This window comes from Aulonocara sp. 'chitande type north' Nkhata Bay, linkage group LG17 (genome assembly GCF_057382095.1).
Source record: "Aulonocara sp. 'chitande type north' Nkhata Bay isolate Kocher_YH1m ecotype deep benthic linkage group LG17, A_spYH_male_GT1.1, whole genome shotgun sequence".
Lineage (NCBI taxonomy): Eukaryota > Metazoa > Chordata > Actinopteri > Cichliformes > Cichlidae > Aulonocara > Aulonocara sp. 'chitande type north' Nkhata Bay.
The window spans coordinates 26,708,459-26,721,257 of NC_141360.1; the positions used below are offsets into that span (position 1 = coordinate 26,708,459).

Below are 12,799 nucleotides of genomic sequence, written 5' to 3' on the forward strand. Positions count from 1 at the left end.
TGTGCTCGGTAACTAAGGACTGAGCAACTGAGTTCTTCCCAACCACAAAAGTGCTATGCCTCCTGAGGATCTTCCTTAGCAACCGTGGACAAACATGAGTTACTACAGCATAAGGTGAGAATTAAACCTAACGCAGTTTGTACGTTGTGTCCTTACTTTTTCCCTTTGGTGAACTGGGGAATGGGGAGGTAAGCGCTGGGATTAGCGCTTTCTTTGAGGCGAAAAACTTAGCTGTCGCCCACAACTTTTATAAGAGAGAGCTGCATACAGATAGAGACTGGGCTCAGGCAACTAGCGTTAGCTAGTAACAGGCTAGCTTTAACATTCCACAGCTGGCGTGTGAGCACAAGGAGCAGTTAACGGTGTAGTCCCCCCCCCATCTTTTTATTTTATTTATTTTTTCGTTTCGATGACTGTTACAGGGCGAATGGCGAGATAACGGTCGTTGTATTTCAGGACTTGTGCTGTGCACAAACCGCACAGCAGAAAGGGGCAACCGTTTTGTTTTAATGTTACCCTTGCTTGCTTATAAATGTAGCCATACTCCCTCCTTTTCCGATGAATAAAATAGTTCGGAAACCCATCATTTGTCGCATCTCGTTTGTCTTTAGTTAAATGCCCACGTACAGTGTAATAAACACTTATTTATTTATTTATTAAAGCCGCAGACAATCCTTTTGTTATACACAAACACATTTCTTTATTTCAAATAGCATTTGCGTTAGATATTTGCCTCATACATAACGCCATAGATATTTCAAATTTGGATATAGCAAGACTAGATGGATTCCAAATAGTGTGTTTTGCTCAGTGTTGGGACTAACGCGTTATTAAGTAACGCGTTACAGTAACTACGTTATTATTGTGGTAACGAGCACGGTAACTAGTTATTATGCCAAAATCAGGAACGCGTTACTCGTTACTGGGATTTAGATAGGGTCGTTACTCGTTACTTCGTGTGGTGGCTATCGCGGAGCTTCCACAGATTCAGTAACATTAGCAAGTGGTGGAGGCAGCAGGTGGATGAAGGAAAAGGGACGCAGAAGGAAAAGAGACCCGAGGCGGCCGCCGGTCCAAGTGTGAACTGAACTTCAGGTAAGAAGTTATGACCTGCAGTCTCTCTGGGTCAGATATAAACCAAGTTTAGGTGGAGTTTATTTTCGTTATTCTGACTTTTTCCGTACTGCGTGCTAGCTAGATAGCATGACGGAGTTTCTATACAGCTGGGTGGGTGCTATGAAGTTAATGATGTTTAACTTTATTTTGTTCATAAGTTATTAGAGTTGCCAACCGTCCCGTCTGGTATTCAGAGAAAATATTACGCGTTTCTTATTGAGGTGAAAAGGAACAGTTTGTCACGTAATTCAGCTACAATGAAAAAGGCACAAAGCTGGAGTTATTCTGTGTCTTTGCTGCACAGCTGCCTCTTCTTTCATTCTCCCCCCTCCCTCTCCCGTTTCTACTTCAATCATGAAACTGATCAATGATCAGCTGATCGGCTCTCTTGTTTGTTTATCGCCCACTTTGCGCCGAAAGAGGAAGCCAGCGGATGTCGCGCTAAACAACAGCAGCACGTTTAAGCTTGATCAGCTGTTGTTAGAATTTATTTAATATTAATTTCTAGTATCAGCTGATGTTTGCTGGAGCCACAGCTGTAAAAAAAGCTGCTGGTCATGATATGGTTTGGTTATCTGGTGAGAGGGAAACATGAAGATGAAACCAGGAGATGTCCTTACTGGATCATCAGAGCTGAACAGGTGATGGAGAAACAGGTTTACCTTTTAGGTGACATGAATGAGTTGAAGTTATGAACTGTTTCTGAGAGACAAATAACCCCAGGATCCTTTTTTAGGTAGCTGACAGCTGGTAACTGTGCAGGTGCGGATCTAGCAAAGTGTGGCCAAGGGGGCATGTAGGGCATTAACAGGGAATGGGGGGCACAAAGAAATACTTTTCTTTCTTATTCTCATTTAAAATGTCTAGCTTTTAAAAAATAATTATCTGAATCTTACAACAAACGATTGATAGATTGATGCATATATACCATCAAAACAGTGTACATCACTGTCACAACAGTGTTTGTTTTCATTCAAAGGCTTTATGATTTTTCCTATAATGGTGGGCCAGTTTCTAGTCAAAATGCCCGGGCCAATTTTCTTTCCCAGTCCAGCCCTGTATGCAGCTCATCTGCAGTCTGGTGTTACCTACATCTTCCTATTCAGAAGGCAGAATTTCTGAGTTCTGAGTACAATCGAAAGCACCACGACTGCAGTTTTTGTGTTGGATGTAAAAGGCGCACATGACTCTGTGACGTAGGCTAGAATCATGGCAGCAGTCAATGACGGTCCAGGCGTGGGATTTCTCTCGTGGAAATATGCACGTTATCATATCCTTTCTATTGGTAGGTGGCACAGTGCACTTGTGGCAAGTAAGCAAGCTAGAAGACTGGCAAAGTTATGGAAGAAACACATTAACAAGAGAATTCTGAGTAAAACCAAAGTTACTTTCCCTAGTAACTAGTTACTTTGAAAGTAACGAGTAACTTGAAGTAACTGAGTTACTTTTGAGAGCAGTAACTAGTAATGTAACTAAGTTACTATTTTAAAGTAACTTACCCAACACTGGTTTTGCTGTATAAAATGCTTTAGATCCTGTATCTAAAGAGAGGTACTCAGCCACTTCGAGTGCTCTGGAAAAAACCCCACTGTATATCATGTCTGAACATGCCTCTTCGTAGTCTCTGGTTTTATGTAAAAAGCATTCATGTCAGCGTGTGTTTATCCTCACCTCCCAAATGAGTAAATAGATAAATATCTGGATAAGTAAGCCAGTTACTGAATGCAAAACATAGATTTACAACCAGTCACACAAAATTCGCCTGGGCATAATGTACTGCATGTAACCCCCCTCCCCATACACACACAGAGTGTAAAACGGCGCTGTGTTAATGGAAGCTGCTTTACACGGTTTTAAGAACTGGAGCAGAGATTCGTCCTTCATTTTTGTTGGGAGATAATTATCACAGTAGCTCACCCACCCTTTCCTGTTATAGAGGCAGTCACATTATTTGATTTAATCAGTTTGTAGATTAGTTCTGTCACCTAAGGCTTAAACTTAGTGATAGATAATTTTTATTAGTTACAGTGACATTGAAACGAGAACTTTTTTGTCTGCGTTTTGTTTTTAAATTGACTATTTTGCTGCAAACAAGTATTGACAGAGAAATGGTCTCTACATGGTATCAGTTAGTCTTGGTCTGTTGACTTGGAATAACTCCCATCCTGTTCATGTTTTTTCCCCAGATGTAGAACAAGTACTGTGTTTTTGGAAATCTCAGGGCCTTTCTAACTGTGTCAGCTTAGTAATGTGAACCACTTTGAACACATTCCTGATTAGCACACCACTTGGAATGCACACTTTATCAGTGTTGAAAAGAAATGGATAAAGGGCTTCTCACAAATGCCATGCAATTTAAAAAAAAAAAAAAAAAAAAAAAAAAAAAATATATATATATATATATATGTATATATATATATATATATATTAGTATTATTAGTATTATTATTCTTTGATGCAGTGAATGCTGTGTCCTTCGTATTTCTTCAGTGACTGCTGAGTCACTTGGCAGCTTGGAGTAGTTACAAATCCCAGAGTCTCCATGCAGAGCTGACACATTTGCAGAATGACAGTTTTCATAACAGTATCACCATTGTAATGTTTCAAGTGCTGATAACATGAGTGTAGCGTTATAAGTGCAAGGCTGGTGGAGTTTTGTTATTTGTCGCACTGCACAAACAGTGCCAGGCTAGTGCTTAGCAGAGATTTTCAAAGTTTTGACGACAGCTTGCCTGCTTAGGGAGCTAGCACAGAAAATGCACACATCAAACCCTAGTGTAGTTACTGTGTGTGTTCAGATAATGGTGCTTTATTGTCATTTATGTAGTGAGGTTGCTGTAATATTTCTTAAAACCAGCTTTATTTGTATATTTTAGGAACCAGCATGAGTATTTGTATCCGAAACCTAGGGGTTTTAATTTGGATAATGTCTTTAGGAAAATGTTCTATTTGTCTTTTATTGAGTCTGTTTTAACTTTTTCTTCAATCTGCTGGTTTGGGTCTCTTAGCTTGAAGAACAAGAAGAGGTTGGAGCATGTTGTTAAATTGTGTAGTAAAGTGGCAGGTATAAAGCTAGATGATCTGCCCTCCTGGAGGCAGCGCAGCAGAATTGAAGGGAGAAAAAATTCGGGTGATAGCACACATCCTGTGTTTTCAGAGTGTCAGCTGTTGACTTAAGGGAGGAGGTATTCTTTGCCTAATTGCAGAACAAATAGATTTAAATTCCAATTTGCTCCTACCACTATTCATTTTTAAAATTCTATGATGTGATTTGTGTTTTTCTTGGCACATCTTGGCTGGCTACAAAGCAAATTGCCCCTCGGGGATACTAAAGTTGATCTTGATCAGCCACTATCTTTGGTGTTACTGAATTCTCCTTTAGATTTCTATTCATTGTTGGATTGTCTGAATACCATTTCTGCCTCCTGTAATATCTCTGGAAATACTCTCTTGGTATTTATTTGTGCTGCAACTTAAGGAGTGATGAATGAATGAAATGTACACTTTCCTTGTTCATAAAATCTCACAATTTTCTATCCCTGTTGTTCTATCCCAGTGTGCACACAAACCAAAATTTCAGTGCGTAGAGGCAAAACTGCCTCTGTGTAATCTGACATGTCATCAGTTCTTGTAGCTTGCCATCACCAGTGTGTGAATGTGTGTGTGAATGGGTGGGTGACTGGATGTGTAAAGTGCTAGTAAAGCGCTATACAAATACAGGCCATTTACCATTCTTCTTTAGATTGTATATTTGATGGCCTTTTTGCAGCATCTATACATAACAGGATACTCTATTAGCTTTTACTGCTTTTCCATTCATCAACTACTTTCATACAACAAACAAAAAAAACCCCATAAAAAACAAATATTTCTCAGAGGAGAAATATTTATTATTATATATATTATTAGATTTCCCAGGGCTTCCTTAGTTTAGCATTAACCAGAGTCTCCCAGCAGATCAGATGAATTACTCAGGATGAAGTCTGTTTACTTCCCAGGTAGCCTTTGCTGTACTTTTTTCTCCCTTTTCTCTCTCTAGTGGTGGGTCACCTGCACTGTTTTTAATTGTGGGTTAATTCACACAAGAAATTGATCAGCCTTTATAATTACTAAAGTTTTTTTTTAAGGAAAAATGAGTACAAATTAGTACAAAGTACTGATGCAGTAATCTAACAGTTAATTCATAACTGTGTGTGAAATATATTGCAATAATAATTTGTGCTCTATGTAAAATCCTACAGGAACACTGGAACTAGCCCCACAGCACACACAGTGGGCCTCCACACATCATTTGAGAATAGCAGGTGAGCCCCTGTGTTTACACTCAGTGCACTGTGGGGTAGAGTGTTATGTATAACCTGAGGTAAAATGAAACCCCTTTTCTTAGATGACATTTGAGGACCACAAGTGTTAGCATGGAATCTTCAGCCTAAAGTTAATTATAGCTAACTTTTTTTCTGAATATTTCCTGTTGGAAACTAAAGTTAGTCCTACAAAGACTCTTTTATACCTATTGTGTCTAAATTTTCTTTGTATGATTCAGTAACATTCAGTAGCTTGTGAAAATGTGGAATCATTGAGGAGGAATGTCTTGGGATGAGGTTTGGACTTTGACTAGGCCATTGCAACACCTTGATTCTTTTCTTTGTCAGTGATTCTGTTGTAGTTTTTGTTGCTGTGCTTAAGACCATTGTTCTGTTGCAATACTCAGTTTTAGACAAGGTTAACTATCAGGCAGATGGCCTCAGATTTCACTCTAAAATATAGAGGAGCTCATGGTTGATTCAGTGACTCCAAGGTGTCCAGGTGGCAACAAAACAAGCCCAAATCATCACTGTCAGTTGGTATGACAGTTGGTATGAGGTGTTTTGTGTTTGGCTTTCACTGGCCAGACATCTGTGCTTCGGTCTCGTCTATTCATTGTTCCAGAAGTTTTGTGGTTTGTTCAGATGCCACTTTGCAAACCTTAATCATGTTGCCATCTTCATTTTAGAGAAAAGAGGCTTTCTTCTGTGTAATCTGTCCAAACAACCCAGAGTTGTTTAGTCTTTTTCTAATTATATTGGAACTTGGGATCTTTGCAGTTTCTCTGAGCATATGGTGAAATTGCTAGGATATCCACTCCTGGAAAAATTGCAATATTGTGTTAACACACACCTGAATGCTCCAGACCAGCAAACTGCTAAAACCTCTGCTTTTATAGTCAAACTTGCTGATGATTATTATGGACGTGTTCTTATATAATACTTTTCTACTGTAACTGAGCACGCAACATGCTATATACAATTACAATATTACTGCTTCCAGTAATGCTCCCAGGAATGCATAAATTCCTTTGAAACATTTCCTTTCCAACCTGCTGCCTGCATCATATAATGTGTGCAGTTCTGCACGAGCAGTTGGGGTGATATTGAAGTTAGTACGCCATCTTAGTTGAACATTGTTATAAATCAATCAATTAAAAAAATTCTCTACAAGGATAGCGGTTAACCTCTGCAACTGCAAGAACGACTTGTGGTCCAGTTGTGATTTACTGTGGCTGTCCAGTGAATTCCAAATGGCCCAGCTCCACTCGGTTTCTCATGCATTTAGAGACTAAAGTAGCATTTCTGGTTTTTGTAAGCTATACACTTTTTTGTTGTTGAATAGTACAGCACTGCAAGCAGTCAACTAAATTAATAAATATATCTGTATTCGTCATTCTTTGTTAATTATGAAGAATTAGCGCTAATGGACATGAGTTTGCTTTTTTTTGTTTGTTGCCTAAATAAAGTAAAACATAATTGTGAAAGAGTCAAAAGGGGACTGTGTCACTTGGCATCCCAAGGGTAGCTTATTTCCATTATTTGTTTTGACTTCAATAATTACTCCCACGGGTGAATGATTCCCCTGCTTATCATGAGTTAACGCATTTGCGAGTTTACTGCTCTCTCTCTAAGAACAAACATACACAATACATGCCTCATTTTCTGTCTGATTTTTATTTTGTCTCTCTCTTCCAAATAGCCTCAGGAAAAACAAATGTCAGCTTCTGGTCGCCTAGCAACCACACAAAGGTTCTCCCACTGTATCTGTTTTTAGATGTTGTAATCTATAGGTTTAATTTTATTCAGATAACTTTCTTAAAACTGTGTATGCTTCTCAGTTCCACAATGAAAAATGTAATCTTAGAGTGATCCAGGAAGGTAGTTTGGGAATTAGTTTTGACAAGATTTGGACTATTTAAGGCTCAACACAGTCTCACTGTTGCATAGCTCAGAATTGCAGTCTGGTTTCATACTATACGTGCAGTGGCCCCCCCCCTATGAGTCAGAGAAAATGAGCCAAATGCAAGTGCTGACTTTCTCAGTAGTTAGTGGACGGTATTATGGGAACTTAGTGATAGCAACCTTTAAAGAGTGACTTTATATCTAAAATATAATCAGGCTAAAACAACTTACCCTAGTGCTCTTTCAGACTATATGTTTTCAGTTCTGTCTCTGCCTGATCTTTTGCAGTACTCTGACATTCAAAACTGTCACTTCCATACCTATCCCTAGCTGGATCCTTGCGCATTGCCTCAAGTGTGAAGTCATGGTAACAGCACTAAGCCTCACAACCTCAGAGTACCTCAGCAGTGGTAGCTGTCACTCCCATGGGTGGGACATCTACTCTTTCTCAGTGACACACTAGCAGAGATCTTGGACTCTGTAGGCTTACAAATGGGTAGAACTGAGCAGTAAGTAAGACCCCGAGTGTAAATGAAGATTTTTGTTATAGATAAGAGACATTTGGACTGGCATTCCTGAAGCTGCATCCATGGACACTGTAAAGACCGAGGGATCTCAGCCTGCCTACAGTCGCTGGTCATACAGGTAGTTGCACATAATGGCACGCGTACATGCAGTATGTTTTGATCTCAGTAGTAGAGTTTTTTTCAGAATATACATTCTTGTGTGCTCTTTAAGACTTGTGGTTTCTTTCTTTAAGCAAGACAGCTGCCTCCTGCATTAAAACAGATGCAGTTAAAGAAACTTTTGCTTTAATTCTCCTAGCAGGATAGTCTTTTTAGAAATAAGGAATTACAGAGTTGCCCGTGTTAGGATTGAGGTCAGCATTACTATCTTTCTTCAGGTCGCTGAATGACTCAATGTTCTTCTCGCTCATGTTTCTGCCACCATGTCGTTACTTATTCAGAGCATCAGGCTGTGACTGTGTGCTGTAACCAGAGTTGGTAACTTGCGTGTGTGTCCAGCCCGTTTTGAGTGTGTGTGTGTTAGTGTCTGCTCTTGGTAGGTTAATTCAAGCACATCCATGTAAGTAAGGATGTGCTTGGGGTATTCATCCAGTTAAATGTTTCTTAGCATTTTATTTTATAAATACTCATCAGTTTCTAGTCTGTTTTAAGGAGTCTACATAAACCATATTCTCAGTTTTGAGGCTGTGGTGATTGAGATTAGAGATTTAATTTGAATTTACTAATCTTTAATTCCTTTGATTTTGAAATTGATCTGAGAAGGCTGTAATCATAATACATCTGAACATCTGCTCTTTGCTTCTTGTTTAGTTATCATTCCAAGATTCTGTAGCTTTGAGTTATCATTATTCCATTTCAAATTCGAGTCCTGAAAACCAATTGAAGGGGATTCCTCCCTGATAGTATTCAGAGATGCTCATAATATATATAGAAAAAGTTTTGCTCTATGACAGGTAATCACTCACTGATATCCAAAATAGTCGCTGGCAAAAATAACTATAGTTAGAAATTTTCAAAAAGCCATTATTATTGTTAGAGCCCAACCAGGGCTGATAATATTATTCAATATTAGCTATTTGCTGATCTGTCGGTATCTGCATTTAAAATGTCCGATAAATGAAAATTAAAAACGTAAAGAAGAGAGAGGGAAAAAACACGTTTGAACCATGGTATAAGTGTTGATGTTCCAGAGTTTGTCCACCAGAAGGCACTGTACAACTTCCCTTTTGGCAATAAATGCTTTTGGAAACAGCTGATCCTGGAAGACTCATTCAGAGCATAAACTAAATAAATAAAAAATAAATAAACAACCAAACTTACAAATATTTGGGAACTGCTTTGTGTGTCTCAAAGAAAAATATATATTAGAATATTGGATTTTTCGGTCACCAAATATTGGTATTGATATCAGTCTTAAAATAAGTCAGCTCTAATTATTAGCATTGATTTTAGTATTTAGTATGATTTAGTATTTAGTTGCTGCATTTCTGCAGGTGCTTTTTCTGTTGCTCAGATATTAATGTTAAATACAATCAGTCGTGTTTTTAGTGAAAAACAAGAAGGACACGGGTAAATTATATTTAACCTTAATATGTTTATTATGCTTTATCGATCAGAGAGTCTAGTTTGACAATCTTGTAAAATGTATGAACAAAAAGTTGTATGAACCTAATATGTTTTGCATGGCCAGAGAAACCGTAGCTCTCGATAACCCAGGACAACCTTGCTGTGAGGTAATAGTGCTAATGTCTGAGGCACCTGCTTCTATGCATGTATCAATTTTAGTTCTTCCTGATTATAAACTGGTGCAAGAGCAAGTGGATGAATGGATGGGTGGATATTTTTGGGGTATGTTTTACTAGAATTAAGCATTAAACCATTATCAGCCCTCATTTTATGGAGTACCCTCTCTTAAGTTCAAAGCTGAATTGCCTGAATTAAGTCACACTCATCCAACTTTCAAATTAACATTTAAAGTGGCAGAGTGGAAAGCTTTTAATTAAAATGAACAACACACAAAACAGATCATGGTCTGATAATACTCTTGTGGGTTTAATACCAAACATTTCTGGTCAGCTTTTCCTTTTTTTTATATCCTGAACCAGCAGCAGAGTTATGGACAGTTATCACAGTTAAATTAATAGCTTTCAATTATTTAAAACATCAACATTGTGCAACTTATTTATATATTTCCTACAAAGAATTTATCAGAGGCATAAGTACTTAAATTTTGCACAGCTCAGCTGCAATTACGTGCTTTGGTAGGCTCCTCCCTTTGTCAGTCTGTGAATCTTTACAGCAGAGTGCTAAAGTCCTCCAATTACAGTGAGGCTCAAGAACACACTGCAGGTTTTTAATCAATGCTGGTGGAAGTGTGCTGTTGACAGAGCAAGAATCTCCATGGTTACCTTGGACTGACACACAAGGAAGGGACAACAGTGGCGCGTCCTTCTCTTGTCACCAAAGCTGTGACGGACTAATGAAGAGGCGATCGCTTACTGCTGTGATGAGGCACCATGTAACTGTGTTTGTGTGTATGCACATGTCCATATTTACCAAGAACATAAAGAGACAGGAGAGTTTGGGTATTTTTGAGCCAGCAGAACCTTTTCTGTCATTTTACAACTGTATTTATTCATTCTGGAAGATTTATTTGATGTTATTATCTTTAGCAGTAGCATCTCATTATCATATTGAAAAACTGAGACATACCTTTGAAGCTGCACTTCTTTTTCTTCTATTAATTGGGATTAGATGGACAGCTTAATTTCTTTCTACTGACACAAAAGGGAGTATTTTTGGTTTGGCCCACTTAACATCAAATTCAGTTCAATTGAATTTCAATTCAGTTTTATTTATATAGTACCAAGTCACAACAACGGTCACCTCAAGGCACTATAAATTGTAAAGTATAGACCCGACAACAGGGATGTCAAACTCATTTCAATTCAATTCAATTTTATTTATATAGTGCCAAATCACAACAACAGTTGCATTTAACATCAAGTGCCTCCTTCACATTTTCCAAAGTAGTCCGGAGGGCTGGATTGGTCTTTGATGAGCTGATTTGCTCCCCTGGGCCTTATATTTGATACCCCTGCCCTAAAATAATAGGCTTGTATGCCCTTCCATCCAAGTGTCTATCCACAATTCAAGAATCATTGTTCCTCCTACAATATCAGTCAGAATTTAATCGAAGTTGCACACAGTGATGGATTTTCATCCAAACTGTCCTCAAGGTCAAAGTCACATTTGTCATTATATGAGCACTTTTGCTTTTTCCTGTTTTCATAGCATAACTTTTAAGTACATTTCTTACAGTTTCTAAAAAAGAATTCATTCATTTCAGTGTGAGCGAGATTTCGTCCTGGATTTGACTGTTTGCGAGTGTCCTTGGCTTCTCAGTGAATATTTATTCTCAAACAGCCAACCAGTGACAAGGAAACATTTTACTTTCTTTCTGTTCTTCACACATTATATGAACCCCTGAATCGTGATGAATCGTGAGCCAGATGAGCCACTACATCGTTATGACATTGACATTATGGTTTTCCTATTTGGTGTTGTCTCTAAACTTGTTTCACTCTTTTGTTTATTTTCCATATGCCCCATGCGTCTGGCGGTATGGTTTTTTCCCAAAGACCTTCCAGTTCTGCCAGCTTCTCGTCTAACACAACAGCCAGGTATGCACCTACACACTCCAAAAAATTTAACTCCAGTTGCAGTACCTGAAAATGACAAACTGAATAATGCACTTAAAACCTTAGTGCAGAACTGTTATATTTCAGACAGCCATCAATTAAAGAATGATCTTCTTGTGTGAGGGGCCTAGGTTTGATTCCGGTGTGGACCCTTTCCTGTGTGTCATTCCCTTTTGCTCTCTTCCTACTTTCATCTGTACGCTTACCCGTCCCTGTCCAATATAGACTAAGGAAATGCCCCCAAAATATTAAAAAATATGGAAGTCTTTCACTTGGTTTGCATTTCTTAAAGTGAATCATAAATGTGATTTAAAGGGTATATTTGTTATGTTTGTTTTTTGCCATATTTGTTATTTAGGGGCTAGAATATTAAAACTCTTTATATGCAGGCGTACTTGTTGTTCTTAGAGAATTTAAAACGAGAATGGGAGGCAGAGCCTTAAGTTTTCAGGCCCCTCTTCTATGGAACCAGCTCTCAGTTTGGATTTGGGAGACAGACACTAATAGTAAAATACAGTAGCCACTGTGATCACAGGTGTATCTACTCTGTGACAGGCCCCAAGATACCCGTTGCTTTGTACTAGAGCAAACTCAGCTTCTCAACATTCTCTCCCTCCCCGTCTCCAATAGACATACACAGAGACTGTAAGTGCAAAAATAATAACATATAACAGTAATCAGTGATATCATTAGTATCACCCTGGTCAACAACACAGTCAGAAGTTGAAGGATGGACACGTTTATCTAAGCTTATGCTATAAACACTGCCTTCATCCACTAGGCTACCATAAGCCCCAAACAGATTTAGACATAAAGACAGCTAATGTCTATAAGCATGGAGCAAACAAGAGTCCACAGGTCCTCACTGATTGACTGGAGGGGTCACCTTGCCAGACAAACACATTCATTCATAGAATTACCATTTCCGATGGGTCAGCTTCTAGATAAACAAAAACACAAACTGAATTCTGATTTAAGCTGCTAAGATTAGGCTTAAAACTTTCCATTTTGCTAAAGCACTTAGTTAGGGCTGGATCAGGTGACCCTGAATCCTCCCTTAGTTATGCTGCAATAGGTGTAGGCTGCTGGGGGGTTCCCATGATGCATTGAGTGTTTCTTCTTCAGTCACCTTTCTCACTCAATGTGTTAATGGACCTCTCTGCACTTGTTGGATTATTGTTATTATCTCTATATCTCTTCCACAGCATGTCTTTTAGCCTGGGTTCCTGCTCTCACCCCAACCGGC

General features: G+C 38.6%; 1 protein-coding gene across 8 annotated transcripts in view; it reads left to right on the forward strand.

Annotated features, from left to right (window-relative positions):
• tulp3 (TUB like protein 3) overlaps positions 1–12,799 on the forward strand; it is a 26,482-nt gene continuing 13,683 nt past the window's right edge. For 2 of the 8 annotated variants that reach the window (XM_086268409.1, XM_086268410.1), the window contains exons 1-3: positions 7–114; positions 5,358–5,420; positions 11,494–11,535. In XM_086268409.1, the coding sequence (XP_086124535.1) occupies positions 95–114; positions 5,358–5,420; positions 11,494–11,535 (125 nt within the window). In that variant the 5' untranslated portion in view covers positions 7–94. Of the gene's footprint in view, positions 115–5,357; positions 5,421–6,989; positions 7,173–7,655; positions 7,755–7,875; positions 7,971–11,493; positions 11,536–12,799 lie in introns of those variants that run through there. The other 6 variants (XM_086268411.1, XM_086268413.1, XM_086268414.1 and 3 more) reach the window with 6 other exon arrangements.